This window comes from Monodelphis domestica, chromosome 7, assembly GCF_027887165.1.
Source record: "Monodelphis domestica isolate mMonDom1 chromosome 7, mMonDom1.pri, whole genome shotgun sequence".
NCBI lineage: Eukaryota > Metazoa > Chordata > Mammalia > Didelphimorphia > Didelphidae > Monodelphis > Monodelphis domestica.
In genome coordinates this window covers 67,090,829-67,106,564 of record NC_077233.1, presented here as the reverse complement: position 1 = coordinate 67,106,564, position 15,736 = coordinate 67,090,829, and the positions used below count along the sequence as shown (strand labels likewise).

The following is a 15,736-nucleotide window of genomic DNA, read 5'->3' as shown; positions in this document are numbered from 1 at the left end:
TCTTGAGGTCATAAGGAACCATTGGTGTTTTCTAGGCTTTAGGAAGATGTTTTTGGTTGCTGTGTGGATAATGGAGTAGAGATGGGCAAGGCTGATGGGGACACCAATTAGGAGGCAGTTACTGCAATAATCTAATTCAGAAATGATAGGGGCTTACAATAAGAGGACAGTTGGGTGAACTGAGGGAAAGAGGGACTCGTTGTGGGTAGTACTGACAAAGCTTGGTGGTGGAAGGGACTGTATCAGGGAAGAGACAGGGATGGATTGAGGATGGATCCCAGGTTGTGGATTTTGGAAGGATTGTGGTGTCCTCCACGGAACTGGAGTAGTTTCATTAAATAGGTTGTGGTAGAGCTGTTTTCATCTCAGACCATATCTCCATTTTCATCTTTTATTCCAACTTTGCTCTGAGCCTTTGACCCTACTACAATAATAGCTCAATCTGAAATTATTTTCACTGAATAAGATTATGGATTTTTGAGCTCAAAGGGATGTTTGAGCTTATTTATTCCAACATCCCCATACTTTATAAAGGTGGAAACCAAGGCCCAGAAAATGAAGTGATTAGATTGAAGTTACATGGATAATACCAAATGGTAATGCTAAATGGCAATAAAGTACTAAATGGTACAAAATAGTAAAATAATAAATAATAAAAAAGAAAAGTGAATTTGAATCCCCAGGTCCTCTAGTTCTAAATCTCATGCATCGCGCAGTCTCCTGATATTTTCAATTTCATTCTTTATGTCATTTAGTGCCTGCTGTGTTGAGTATCTTTCCATTTTCTTTTCTGTTTTTTTTAAAAACCCATTCCCTCTGTTTTAGAGTTAATACCGAGTATTGATTCCAAGGCAGAAGAGTGGTAAGGGCTGGGCAATGGGGGTTAAGTGACTTGCTTAGGGTCACCCAGCTAGGAAGTGTCTGAGGTCAGATTTGAACCCAGGACCTCTTATCTTTAGATCTGGCATTCTCTCCCCTGGGCTGCTTAGATTTTATTTTATTTTCAAAGGAAATATTCAAGTTGTGCAAGTAGAAGGCTTATGAGTAGACTGCAAGCTTTTGGTTGCTTTCTTTTCTCATCCCCCAGTTTTCCAACTTCATTTTTGCTGTCTTCCTATGCTTGGTTTAGCAATGAAGCAGCTGAGTGTGAGGGGCAGTTTGATTTTTGTTTGGATAATTTTGTCCAATTCTTCATAGAAGTTTTCTAGTTCATCGCCTGCAATGAGTATCGGCACCTAAATTGTGATGATCTTTCCATTGGCCTGTGGGCTCCTGGTCCTCCTGAGCACGGTGAGGAGTGGGGAACAGGCCCTCATTTCTTGTCTCCTTTGGGTGCTCCATGAGCCTTTGACCTGCCTCTCCCAGGAAGCCCTGGAGCTGCCCTTTTCCTTAGCTGCACCTTCTTCCTGGCCTCTGCCTTCCCTGCTAATGAAACTGTCAGTGTGGACACAGTTTAATTCCTCCAGCAGCTCATTCAGGCCAGCCAAGGGAGCCGGAGCCCATGCCGCTCCTTCCCTGTGATTCTGCTGCGTCTGAACAGGGTTTTTGGCTCATTTGTGGGTGGTTGTGGCCCAAAAAATGATCTCTTGATGACCGTCTCTCCACAGTGAGCCTCTCTGAGCCTTTCTAGGCTTGTCCTTTGACAGCAGACCCTGGCCTGTCCTCACCAGGCTACAAACAGTCATTAAGCACTTTGTTATATGCCAAACATTGGGGATACAAAAAGACAACAGTGGGGCCCCCATGGGGGAGGTAAGTGGCCAGAGACAGGAAGCCCTGGGATTAAACATGGCCCCATCCTAGCTGTGTGTCCTTGGTCAAGTCCCTTATCCCCTCCACCCCCACTCCCATTGCCTAGCCCTTACTCTCTTCTGCCTTGGAATCTTACTGATATTATAATTTTATATAATAATAAAATATTATAATTATATGGGGTGTAATAACAGAGATTATAATATAACTATGTAATAATAAAATAATATTCTGATAAATATATTATAAATATAATTATATAATAATGCAATATAGTCTATAAATATATTACAATTATAGATAACATAACAATGATATATAATACAGACACATATAATATGATAACCCATATAATAATATGAATATAGTATAATTATATAATAAACTATATGCTATAATTATATATAGTATATAACATTTATTGTAATATAAATATAATTCTATATAATAGAACAACATATAATCAAATATATTATAACTATATATAATATAACAATGACATATAATATAGACACATATAATAGGACAATAATCTATATTATAATATAAATATACATTATAGGTATATAACCTAATAATAAAATATATCATGTATGCTATAATTGTATATAATAACATTTATTATAATATAAGTATATTATACGTCTATAAAATAGAACAACATATTTTATAATGCAAATATATTACAATCACATATAATATAACAAGAATTTTATAATACAAATATATTATAATTATGTATAATATAATAATAACATGCATTATATATTAACAATATTATAACACAACTTAATATTGATTCTAAGATGGAAGGCAAGGGTTTAAAAAAAAGTGGTCCCTGCCCTCCGGGAGACAGCATTTGAATAGCTAAGACCGAGAGCCCTCTCCGAGGCCCTGGGCAGGTGGAGAAGGTCGGATTTGAGCCTGAAGGAAGCCAGGCAATGGTGGCAGGAAGAGAGGGTGTTTGGGAGCCGGCTGGAGCCTCTCCTCCTTTCCTCCCTTTCTGCCTCCTCCCCAGACAGCTTCTCCTTTGTGGGACCAAAGGAAAGGGCTGTTCCTGGGGATGGTTGGGCTGTCTTGGGCCGGCTGCTCTCTCTTCTTGTCTCTTGGGATGGGGAGGGGAAGGTGCCATCATTTCTTCAAGAAGCTGAAGAACATTGGGCTCCCTTCCCATGGGGGAAGCTGTGTGTGTGTGTGTGTGTGTGTGTGTGTGTGTGTGTGTGTGTGTGTGTGAGAGAGAGAGAGAGAGAGAGAGAGAGAGAGAGAGAGAGAGAGAGAGAGAGAGAGAGAGAGAGAGACAGAGAGGGAGAGAGAGAGAGAGAGAGAGAGAGAGAGAGAGAGAGAGAGAAGAGAGAGAGAGAGAGAGAGAGAGAGAGAGACAGAGAGGGAGAGAGAGAGAGAGAGAGGAGAGAGAGAGATGAGAGAGAGAGAGAGATGAGAGAGAGAGAGAGAGAGAGAGAGAGAGAGAGAGGAGAGAGAGAGAGAGAGAGATTGGATCACAGATCCAGGGCTGGAAATTCCTCCCTTTTACAGCTGTCTCAGGGATGGTTAAATGACTTGGTCCAAGATCCCAGAGAGGCACCATCAAGAGGTAGAATTTGAACCCAGGTTCCGCAGTGCTAAGGCCGGTGCCCTGCTTCCCTCACCTCCCGAATGGTGGCCCTCTAAGACCAATGAGCCCCTGGAGAATCCATGTGGCTCTCCATCCCCTTCCCCTTCCTCTTCCCAAGGCAGTAGGGCCTGAGCGCAGGGCTGGAGTGACCGTGTCTGCTTTTCTGTTTCAGCTGCGTTGGCGTGGAGGAGGAGGAGGCGCCGGACATCGACATATACCACTGTCCAAACTGCGAGAAGACGCACGGCAAGTCTACCTGTGAGTACGGGCCTCTGCCCCCTCCGTGCCCTCTGCTTTCCTGGCCTCGCCGCCGATCCAAGCTCTGCTCCCCTCCCGGGGATCTGAGAGCCCGAGGTGGGACCCCAACACGGCTCTTCTCCCCTGGGCCCCCATGGGTGCCCTAGACAGACCAGCGCCCCTGCACCCCGTCCCCTACGGGTCCTCTGCCGCCCTGCCCGTCAGGCTCCTGGGCTGCCCCCTAGTCTGGAGCTTTTCCGAGTTGGAATGTCGGCTCTGTTCTCTGTGCTTCTAAGGAGATAAAGCAGTTTCGGTGGCGGCCCCTGGGCCCAAGAGGCCGGCTTCCAGAAGCTCCACGGGCCGGCTGAGTTTGAAAGTCAGGGGGAAGAGCAACACGGACGCCCCCCTTTCTGGGATCTGAGCCCGCCTCGGCCTCTGCCCCTTCCTCCATCTCTCTGAGGTGACACCAAGGCGCTCCGGGCCAGCCTCTAGAGCAGGGTGGCGGCGGCCTAAAGGCTTAACTGCTGCCTGCCAGAGCCACTCGGGTGGAAAATCGGAGAGTGGGTGACGGGACATCCAGAGGGCCGCACGTCGGGAGACAGATGGGGGAATAGCCAGCAAAGTGTGAATTTTATTTGTTTTGTTTTCCCGACCCGCCGAGAGGGCTTAGAGGAACAGAGGCCCCGGGCGAGTGTTGTTGCTCACATTTTAGGGTTGGTGGGATACAAGGCAGCCTCTGAGCGCTCTGGCCCTCCAGGAAGAGACCGGAGTTCCAAGCCTGAGTTTGCTACGGATTAGCTTGAGCAAACGACTTCTTCCAGAGCCTCTGTTTTCCCCATGTGAAAATGAATCCTCCTTGTATGAGAGTAAGAATGCTCTCTGGAATCAGAGGACTCAGGTTCAAATCTGCTTCTTGAGGACTTCTTATCTGTGTGACTGTACCACTCCCTGGATTTATACTTTCCCCATCTTTATTTTTATTTTTATTTTATTAAAAAATTATTTTTTTATTTTCCCCATCTTTAAAATGGTTGGGCTACAGTGGAATTGCTTGTCACCCTCCAGAAGGGGGGTAAGGAGGAGGAGAGGGAGACAATGGAAATCCTGTAACCATGGAAAAAAATTTTTAAAAGAAAAGAAAAAAACCAAGCACTTAAAAAAAATGGTTCGGCTAGATGGCTGTGGAGGTCCCTTCCTTCATGATGCGATTACCAGGTGGTTTCCAAGGTCTGTTACAGATCATTACCAGGTGGTTTCCAAGGTCTGTTACAGATCAGATGGACTGTGATTCTGAGGTTCTTTCTCTCCTCTCTGGGGTTAGTACCAGAGAGGATGATCCAGCCCTTCTCACCAAGAAAGACCATCTTCTTAACACTTAAAGCCTGCCTTCTCTGTAAGGGCCGATGCACTGGGCTGTGATAGCAGAACCTTCCTGATAGGGCAGGTCCTTCAGACTCGGGGCCAGAGTCAGCATGATAAAGTGAAAATATGCTTAATTTAAAGTTATCTGTCACATCTGTCATGATCCCACTTTGTACTGTGAGGCTAAATGCAAATCCCAGTTTCCTCCTCTATAAAAAGAGATTTGGTGGCTAAATGATCCTGAGTCATCTAAATATCCCATCTTTTATTTCACAGATGAGGAAACTGAGGCAAACAGGGTTAAGTCACCCGCTCAGGGTCCCACAGCTAGTAAGAATCTGAGTCTGGATCTACTGTACAACCAGTTGCCCACTTGCACCTGGCCACCATGGGGATGTGCGCCATCTTTCTTGTTAGAGCAGAGACCTCATTAGCCTAGCCCCAGCCCACATTTGTGCCCCTAGAAACACCCTTTAAAGCTTGATGAGAATGGAGCACCTGCTTCTCTTGCTTTCGGACTCCAGGTTTTCTTCATGCTACTCATTTACTTTTTGAACTTAAAAGGTGTCCTGACCCCAAGCTGGTACCTCCTAGGATACTCAGGTTATCACCTTCTCCCCAATAGTTCTGGCTTTGGAAACTTTGGAGACGGTGTAACAGGTTAGCTTCCAGATCACAATTTCTTTAAATGCTTTCTCTTGTATAATAATTTCCTTTTTTAAAAAAGAACACTATAGACTATTATGGTAATTATTTAAAGGTTAACTAATTAATCTTAATTTAAAAATTAAAGGTTTAAAGTAAGCTATAGTCATGAAAACCCAGGTAATACACTGGAACCTCCTCCTAATAAACACTGACATTTGGGTTATGATTTCAGGAATGCCATCAGTGCAGGATGTTATCTGAATGTCAGTAGTACCCATCCACTTATTGCTGTCATTCCCATTTCACACATGACAAAGCCGAGGCTCTGAGCAGTGACTTAAGTGCCTCAAAAAGCAAGGTTTAGATCCAGACGTCCTCATTCTAAGTGCCTCACCATACCGGCTGTGCCAGCTTGTATTCCAGGAGAGTTTTCTGTGCTGGGGTCCCTCATATTTCATTCTGGTGAATCAGAAGTTCTTGAGTAGCTCCAGTGAGTAGGACATGGTGCCACGGCAGAGAGGACACAGCCCCTGCCCTCATGGTCCTCATTGCCTATTGGTGGAGTTCATGGGAAGGAGAAGGGCAACCATCCCTGGATGTTGTGGATGTTGCCTCCTGCTTCCTTCTCTGTGTGTCTCTTTGGTCTGGCCCAGTGAAAGCTTTTTCTTCAGAGATCTCATCTTCTCCTCTCTGACCTCACCTGGCACTTCACTTTGAACCCCTTTGATGGACTCGAGGCTAATGAAAAAGTGGAGGCCACCATGAAGATGTCACGGGATTGTAGAGATTTTATTTCTTATTTCTTTATTTTATTTATGCCAGAGTTATTGTAGAGGTGGCTTTTTTATCACAGCACCATTTCCAACAGGTGAGACCAGAGCTGGTGCCTTAGAATTTTCGCTCCCTGATCTCCAGCTTTCTCAAAGGATTTACACCCAGTGGGATTTTTAATGGATTCAGCCCTAGAATGGAGTGTGGAGTCAGTCTGTCTCACAGTCTATGCTGGCACCCACAGATCCTGGGTGAAAGGGACGAGCAGTGGCATTGGGACCCCAGATTCGGGGTTCTCTGCCCCCTGGTCCTCCTCCCTGGGCGCCGCAGGGGTCGGAGACAGTGTTCGGCATCATTTGTTCGTCGGCTATTGTTCACCCACGTGTTGGCACAAGTTAAGTTATCAAACAGTATCAATTGTGTCTGAAAATGAATAGGTGCCGTGGCAGAGCCCGTCGTTTACAGCCAAGATTTAATTGCAAGGTTAGTGAAGAGAAGCCCACACGGATCGCTTTCGTTATGCAATGTGTGTGCATTTCTGAAATACACTTTTGGCTCCGGCCTCCTCTGATGTGTGTTTCCCAGATGCCTAATGAAAAAGGCGTTTTCCACTTTCTTACTCTTTAAATACAAACAAGAATCTTTCCCTCTGTGGCTCGGCATTGAATTCCACACACCCAGGAGATTCTAGAATCCCTTCGCTTTGTCCCAAATCTGGGAAGTCTTAGCCAGGGGAAACCAAAGGAAATCTGTACTTTCCCTTAGGGTCAATTTTAAATCAAGTCGATTTACATCCCAGCTATAAATAGTGCCTTCCTGTGGTGAAGGAACCAGAACTCGGGGAGTCACAGGTCCCCTTTGGTCTGTCTGGGAGATGGAGCCCGGGCAGCTTTTGTGGCTGAACAACCACAGAGCAAGATAACCTTAATATAGCACCTCTGAGTCGGAAGGGACCGTCGAGACCCAGCGAGCCCCGGCCCTGGCTCAGGGGGGGAAATGCTTTCGAACATCCCCAACAGGTGGTCTCCTCGCCTCTGCTCGGACACTTCCACCCATGGGCCGTGTCCAAGGCATTCTTCTTCCTAACTCACATGTTTCCATTTTTAGAAAGAAGACAGGATCCATTTCGAAGCTGTGATTTATTTTGATGTTTTATGCCTTCTTCAGGTTACCGAGCCATGAGAGGGTTAGGAGGTGTAACCAAGTGGCTCGGAAGGAGGCATTTGCCAGTTCCTCTTCGCTACCCTTCAAATCTTTGGGACAGAGGGAAGGAGATGGGGAGGGGGAGAGAGATCTTTGCTCGGTTTATAAAACCAAGTATAATTCTCCGTTATATATATATATATGTGTGTGTGTATATATATTATTATATAATATAATATAATAAATGAGAAAAACTAACCCACCAAGAGAAAGACACTTAATTCCTTTTATAAAGTAAAGCAACATGCTTCTCTTTTGGTTTCACAGGAACATGTATACTGATTTTATAAAAAATGCTTATATTTTCCCATAAATATGAAGTGTGTTTTAAAAAGCAAAACTTGGAATTTCAGCCAGATTGATAGGCATAATTAAAAAAAAAAAGTTATGTTACACAGTTAACTCAGTGGTTACCTTCCACTGGCTTATTCAGAGGCTCTAAAAAACCAATTTTTTTCAGTTCCCAAATGATTTGTTATTTTAGGATGTTGAATTAGTCCAAAGAAAGGATGCTTTCTTGCTACATTTATGGAAGATGCTATTACTATTAGAGATCAGATCACTGTTCAATGACCTTTGATGAATTGAAGTACTTAAAAGAGCCTCTAAGCTCACTGGTCTCATTCCCTTTTACATAAGAGTCTTCCCCTTCTCTCTCTCTCTCTCTCTCTCTCTCTCTCTCTCTCTCTCTCTCTCTCTCTCTCTCTCTCTCTCTCTCTCTCTCCCTCTCCCTCTCCCCTTCCTCCCCTCTCTCTCTCTCTTTCCTCCTTCCTCCTCCCCTTCTCTCTCCTCCCCTTCTCTCCCCCTCTCTCTGTCTCTTTGTTTCCATCCCCTCCCTTCCTCCCCTCCCCCTGTATCCCCTCCCTCTCCCTCTCCCCCTCTCTCTGTCTCTATTTCTCTCTCCCCCTCCTCCTCTCTCTCTGTCTTTCATCTTTCCCTTCTCTCTCTCCTCTCCCTCCCCCCTCTCCCCCCACTCTTTTTCTCTGTCTCTATTTCTCTCTCTCTCTGACTCTGTCTCTCTCACTCTCATCAAAGCCAGCTCTTCTTGGGTAGTTAAAGCCATAGCTTAATATTAATTAGTATGGCTACTCCAAGAAAATGAGCTGGAAATAATCATGTCCCATTGTGATTCTCTTGATATAAAAAATGTCCTTCTCTTCTTCCTCCTCCTGTTCTTAATACCACCATTACCTGTAGCCATAGTTCCAACATCTGCTCACATTTATGTGCTACTCTGTAACCTTGTGAGGTTTATTTCTGTCCTCACTTAAGAGACTCTTAGGCAAACTGGAAGAGACACCCTTCCTTGAGAGTCATGCAGTTATAGTAGTCAGGACACCATTTCTGAAGAGGAGCCTCCAGAGGATAGCTAACAGAAGTCATGAAGGAGAGGAATCAGGGCTCCTTGGCTTTGTCCCTCCTTGGGCTTCAACTGGCCTGAATTGTGCTGGTTTGAGACTCTTCCCTCCTACCTTCTTCTTTTTTCCAAACCTGCCCAATGGAGTAGGGAAACAAAATGGAAAGATTTAATTCAAGTTACACTGACTTTGGCCCAACCTATTTTAGTTTCAAATGCAGAGCAGCAAAGGTCCACATCAAAAAGAAAGTGAATGGTGGAAAGAACTTGGCTTTATAGTTAAGAGGACCTAGGTTCAAGTTCTTGGGTTTCATCCACTTCTAGATCCACTGTACTGAAATTGTTTTCTCTAAAGTCATCAGTGACCTCCAGGCCATCAAATTCAATGGACTTGCCCTCCTTTGGTTCTTACCTTCTTTAATCTTTCTGGAATATTTTATATTGTCGACTCCTCCTATTTTAAAATCTAACTTCTCTCAACTTCTGTGATACAGCTCTCTTTCCTGGCTCTCCTCATTTAAATTTAATTCAACCAACCAATTACTAATAAATAATAATAAATAAATAGGATAGAATAATAAAATAAAATATTTTAAATACACATTCATTCATTCATTTATTTAAAATACATTTTTATTGACATCTTTTGTTTTTATATCCTCTACATTTCTCATAATATTTCACCTTCCCTTTTTCTCAGACCTATCCCTTATAATGTTTTTTAAAAAGAAAAAAAACACAAAACTGAGCAATGTAATATAGTCTGATGACATAGAGTATTTACTACTTGTGGCCCTTTACTTCTGCAAAGAAGCAAAGGAGAGAGGGAAATGTTTTTTCAAATTTCTCTCTTCTTTGCAATTGGACTTGCTTATTTCAATTTCATAGCATTCATTTTGGATTTTTTTCCACAAATATTTGTTAAGTACCTGCTACACGTCAGGTCAGGCACTGTACTAGGCACAAAAACAAAAGTTTCCCAGCCAACAAGCAGCATTGCGCTGAGGCTTTTTGGGTTATTCTTTTGCCATCATCTTCCCTAGTAGCATTTCTTTCTCCCCCAAACCTCTCAAGTCTTCTTCCCCTAATACCCTGTATCCAGACCCCCCCCCCCCCCCCCCCCCCCCGCACTTCCCACTCTCCTTTCAACATTATCCAGAGATTACATTTCTGCAGGTGACCATGTCACTCCCCTACTCATCAAGATGCAGTGGCTTCCTCGCCACTGAATAAAATAGAAACAACAAAATAAAATATAAACTGCTTGCTTTAACATTTAGAGCTGCTAACAGTTTGGCTTCACCCCATCTCCATGGATTTCACATGAGTACCCCTTTACACTCATTGTTCCATGCACATTGGCCTACTTACAGTTCCCCATTCTTTGCTTTGCCCATTCTTTCTCTTAGAATCTCTAGCTGCCCTTCTCAGCTTGGGTGTTATTTCCCCCTGGAAAACTTTCCTGATCTCTTCCTCCCCTTAGACCTTTGTCCCTTCTTCCAAAGGATTTAGGATTTATCTAGGTCCTAGCCTTATCTATGTACAGGTCGACTTATCTTGACATATCTATGTATATTCTAATAGAATATAAACTGCTGGAAGGTGAGAACTGTTTTGTTTTTGACTTTGGAGTGACTTAGAAAAAGTATGCATATAATAATATAATAATAATAATAAAAGCATTTATTAATGCTTCTAAATCCCTCTAAGCTCCCCTCCCATATCTCTTCATACCTTTGGAAGCTCTTTACCTGGATGTCCCACTATCACTTGAAAATCAGCCTATTTAAACCTAAATACATTTTGCTTCAAAATCTCCAGTTTATTTAGTATTATTCAATATTCTTACTGAGACCTACTCAGTCTCATAATCTTGGATTCCTCTATCTTGGGTCTTTGCTTATTGATCTAAATGTTCTTTCTCAGTGACATCATTTCCCATTAGTTCAGTTATTATCCATATAGATGACTCTTTTGCATTATAGCCCAAGATCACCAGTTGCCAATTGAACATTTCCAACTAGATATCCTGTAGCCATGTCAAACTCAACTCCCAAGGTTATTGGTTTTGTGTATTTTGTGTGTGTATGTGTGGATCCTTTCACCCCGAACATGTTACCATTGTCCTTTATGCCCCAGGGCTTTACACAGTGTCTGAGATACATATTAGACTTGTGATAAATGTTTGTTTTGACCCAAGATACTATCTTATATCTCCCCATAACCCATCCTTTCCCCAACTTTCTCAGTTTCTGTTGAAGGTTACTACCATTTTTTCATTCACTTAAGTTCTTTGTCTTGACCCCTTTCAAAATTTCTCTATTATATTGACTCAGAGATTTTATCAGTTCCTATGCCCACAACTCTCAAATCTATTCATCAATCCCCGAATTGCTCTCTTAGTCTCTAACCCAACATCACCAACTGCCTGGACATCAACAGAGAGATGTCTCAGAAACTCAACATGTTTGAAATATTTTCTCTCTCAACATCTCTCAACTCCCCATCCCACAACTTTTCTGCCTATTTTTTTCTGAAAGAAATTTGATCATTCTAGTCAACCAACTTAACAGAGTTAGAGTCCTCTTTTCTTCCTCTTTTTCTTCCTCCACAATTCAATCATTTTTCAAGTCTTATTGAATCCATCCCCTTCTCTCATCACCCTCTTACAATAATTGTGATTCCCTCCACCCCCCTTTCTTAAATCTCTTCCCTTTCCAATCCATACTCCATAGGATTTTTTTTTAATTTAAAAAGTTACCCCCCCCCCCCCAATCATTGAACAAGAACAACAAAAATCTGAATATTCATGATCAAATGAAGCAAATCTCTCTTCTTATCTCCATTTCCTGGCTTCCCTCAAGTCCCAGCTAAAATCCCATCTTCAAAAAGAAGGATTTTTAGATCCTGCCAATTTCTTCTTCCAATTTTCCAGTCTATGTCTTATTTATACATAGTTGTTTGCTTGTCTCTGCCATTAAACTTCGAGCTCCTGGAGAGCAGGAACTGTCTTGCCTCTTTTTTACATCCCCAGTGCTTAGCAGAATGCCTGGTACATAGTAAGCACTTACAAATGCTTATTGACTATTGACTGACATATTTCTGATCTATATTTCATGCCTTTGCTGCTATAAGAATTCTGATACATTGGTTTCATCATGTTACTCCCATATCCTAAAACCTTTAATGGTTACAAGACTTGATCTTTGATCATAAATACAAATTACTTACTGTAGCATAATCTGCTAATCTGGCTTCAGTATTTCTTTCCAGAATTATTTCCCACTACTCCCTTTCATTTCTTCCACATTCTAATAAAACCACCTGGTCTTATTTTCTACCTCCTTCCAACCTACCCTCCATTCCCATGTGCAGATTGATGTTGACCATCTCCAATGTTTGGAACAGATTTCCTCTCTTCCCCCATCTATTAATATTTTCTCTTTATTTCAAGGCATATGAAGCCTTCTTTGAACTTCTAGCTAGCCATGATGGATATTGAGATTTGGTTTTGTTGCCCTTTGCCTGGAATGGAAGCATTGGGTCCTGAACCTTGGGCTAGGGCTCAGGCCATTATAAAAGATGAAATTATTGAGTAAGACTTGATTAGAGCAAGCCAAGGCATGCCATAGAAGTGGGAATCAATCTGAGTACCCAGCTTCCCTTGTTCTCCATCACTCCATTCTCTAAGCTTTTTAAAAAAATATCTTAGAGAACAAGAAAGACTCCCTGATGAGCCCATTTCTATAAACCATGCCTTTTGAGCAATTCCTTGAAGAGGTTTACCATAGAGATAATATTTGTCGTCTGTTAGCCCCAGGGTCACCTGTAACCAGGGACCACAGAAAACACTGCAACAGCTGCATCGCCAGCCAGCCAGTTGGTTTTGGGTTACAAACGTCCGTCCGCCCAGAGAGGAGACTTGATCCTCCGACTCTGGTGTCATCCTCTAATGGTTATCCTAAATCGGACAGGTGCTAATGAGCCCTTTACCTCTGCTAGTTAAACTTTTTCTCTTCTAAACTGGATGGTCATTTTTGGTTCTTGTGCACACCTGACCTCCTTGCTAGGACATCATTGTAATAGACATTTGTGAGATTTAAAATGATTGAGGTCTTAAACTGTAGTGATTAAAATAGTGGAAGATATAAATTGTGATAGATATAAGAGAGGGTGAGTAAATTTGACTGCAGAAAATGTTTCACTACAGTATCTTGGTTTTTAAATCAAATATAAGGTGGTCACCAGGGAAATATTCCCAATTATTCAAATACCCAAGTCAACTGGGTTTTATAGAGATTTTAAATTGATAATATAATGAGGAATCAGAGAAAGAGAGAAAGAATAGGAAAGGAATAATTATGAAGGGCCTCAAGCCAATATGGCCTAGACCTGAGTCTTGAGAGAATCAGTCAGTCAGTCTTTTAACACTCACTACAAGGTCTCCCTTGTGACACCAGGCCAGCTCCATCTCAGCTGACTTCACCAGAGAGCCTTCCAGCCAGAGACTGTTCCAAAGGGCCTCTCTCCAGAGCCTCCAGAGGGACAGAGTCCCCTCAGAGGAGCTCCAGCGAGATCTCCTTAGAGATTGTCCTCCAAGAGCTTCCCTTCTCCAGAGCCTCTCAAGAGATTCTTCCCAAGCGATCCTCATCAGAGATCCTCCAAAAGGATATCTCTCCTCAAGAGATTCTGTTTTTTCTTATATAGGGGTTTTTCTCCCATGTCACCTCCCCTAAGTCCCTACATCTACCAATCACTGTAGACGCTTTCCAAAGGACTGCCCATCTGAATTCCTGCTAAGTTGACCAATCTCCTCAGTAAGTCTGAACGAGAGAAAACAGAGCTGAGTCAACTAATCTCATCAAGAGAAAACTTGCCTGACCCTTTTAGGTACCTAGCATCCCATTGTATCAATTCTAAAAACAGGCCTGGCTCAAAGAACTCCTTGCGTTATTATAAGCATGGGTCCAAGTACTTTCATTGTTTAGCAAGAAGTTTTCTCTCCTAAAGCAGTCTTAAGTACAGGTAGAGTAGGGGTCCTCCCATAGCAAGGAGTTTTCTTCCCTAAAGCAGTCTTAAGTACGGTTGGAATAGAGGTCCTCCCACTTCTGATCCTGGCGAGTTCTCACATCAAAATGGGGAATGTTTCTCAGTAGGGAATTTGTTCCAATTAAGAATTCCCCATGGGGAAATTTTTAACATTCACAAGTCTGAGAGATTTCAAGATTTACACATTCCTGGTTCTTAACTTTCAGTAGAAAAAGATGTGTGTATATTGGTGGGCAAATGGAAGGAGCCCAAAGAATAGTCACCATAATTTTATACTCGTTTTGTTTGGTCCCAGAGAGAAGAGCTAGAATTGTTGGGAGGGGAGAATCAGAGAAAGGTCCATTTCAGGGTAATGAAAAACTTCCAAACAATTAGAGTTACCCAAAAGTGGAATGGACTGCCTTAATAATGGCTTTCTCCTCACTAGAAGACTTTCACGATGATGATGATGATGATGATACAGCTTGCATTTATAAAGTATTTTCAACACTTTGCAGTTATCTCATCTTCTTTTTAAAACAACCTTGAGAGGTAGATGCTAGTTTTAACCCCATTTTATGCATGAGGAAACCAAGGAAGGCAGAGATGAAATGACTTGCCAAACATCACACAATGAGTGTCTAAGGCAGGATTTGAACTCAAATCTTCCTGACTCCAAGCCTAGCACCATTATGATATCTGGCTGCCTAGAGCAAGCTGGATGACCACTTTCTAAGGATATTAAAGAAGGAAGTCGTCAGGTGAGGGTTGCCCTGGGGTCTCCAAGATCCTTTCCAGCTCTGAGATGTTGGGATTCTGTGAACAGAAGTTTTTTCTGTAGACGTTCAGAATATTTCTTTGTGCTTGTTTTGGGGCCCTCTTCTGGGAAGTCTGTGCTAATAATTACCATCTTAGCCCGCTTAGCTTTTGAGGGCAGCTGTCACAGAACTCTGAAGGGTGGAGAGAGTGGTGGAGAAGGCTTCATTCTTTGCAGGATTACAACATGGTGGGCAAGATGAAGTATGCTGAGTGGCCAGGGCACAGAGATGGAAGCTTAAGGATGAGGGAGAGGGAGGGGGAAGGTCCTGAAAAAGGCCATTCTCTTGGTCATTCCCCTGCCTCCGGCAGGATTGAACAGAAACAATTTTGGATTGTTATCTACCCTAATTTTGAATATCTCCAGGGGAAGAAATTAGATTAATGTTCCCAATGTTCTCTGTTAATGTCTTTACTGTCAGGATTTCTCTTGTTTTTCCCGCAATGGATATAGAGCACAGTTGGTTACCATCTTCTATGTAATAACTTTCAGTATTCTGAAAGCAATTATTACATCACCCCTCAGTCTGCTATTCTCTCAGCTTAATCTTTGCAATTCTTTGAGCCTTTCAGATCCCTTAGGAACCATGAACTCCCTATTCCGAGTCCTAGCCCTCCAGAGCCATCCTTTTCAAAACTTTTGTGTTTTGACAATCAATAAATCAGTCAGTCAATCAACAATCAGTTTCTAAGCATCTTCTATGTGTCAACGTCAATTCTAGGCATTGGCTTAATATTTTTGCTGGGAAATGTATGCCATTACTGATTTTTCTGGAATCTCATAAAAGAGATTAGTAATACCTCAACTACCTTAACCTCACAGCATTACTTGAGAACAGTAACTCTCAAATTGCCCAAGTCAAAATTGTAAATGTGAACTGGTAATGTTGGAATAGAAGTCTGGCTAGTAATTGGTGTGGATTGTGGAAAGATTATCCTTAGTTCATTCC

The 15,736-nt window shown here is 42.5% G+C and overlaps 1 protein-coding gene across 1 annotated transcript in view; it reads left to right on the top strand.

Annotated features, from left to right (window-relative positions):
• Positions 1-15,736, top strand: part of PHF2 (PHD finger protein 2) — a 186,295-nt gene that overhangs the window by 102,812 nt on the left and 67,747 nt on the right. The window contains exon 2 of the mRNA XM_056804794.1: positions 3,537-3,622. Within this exon, the coding sequence (XP_056660772.1) occupies positions 3,537-3,622 (86 nt within the window). The remainder of the gene's footprint in view (positions 1-3,536; positions 3,623-15,736) is intronic.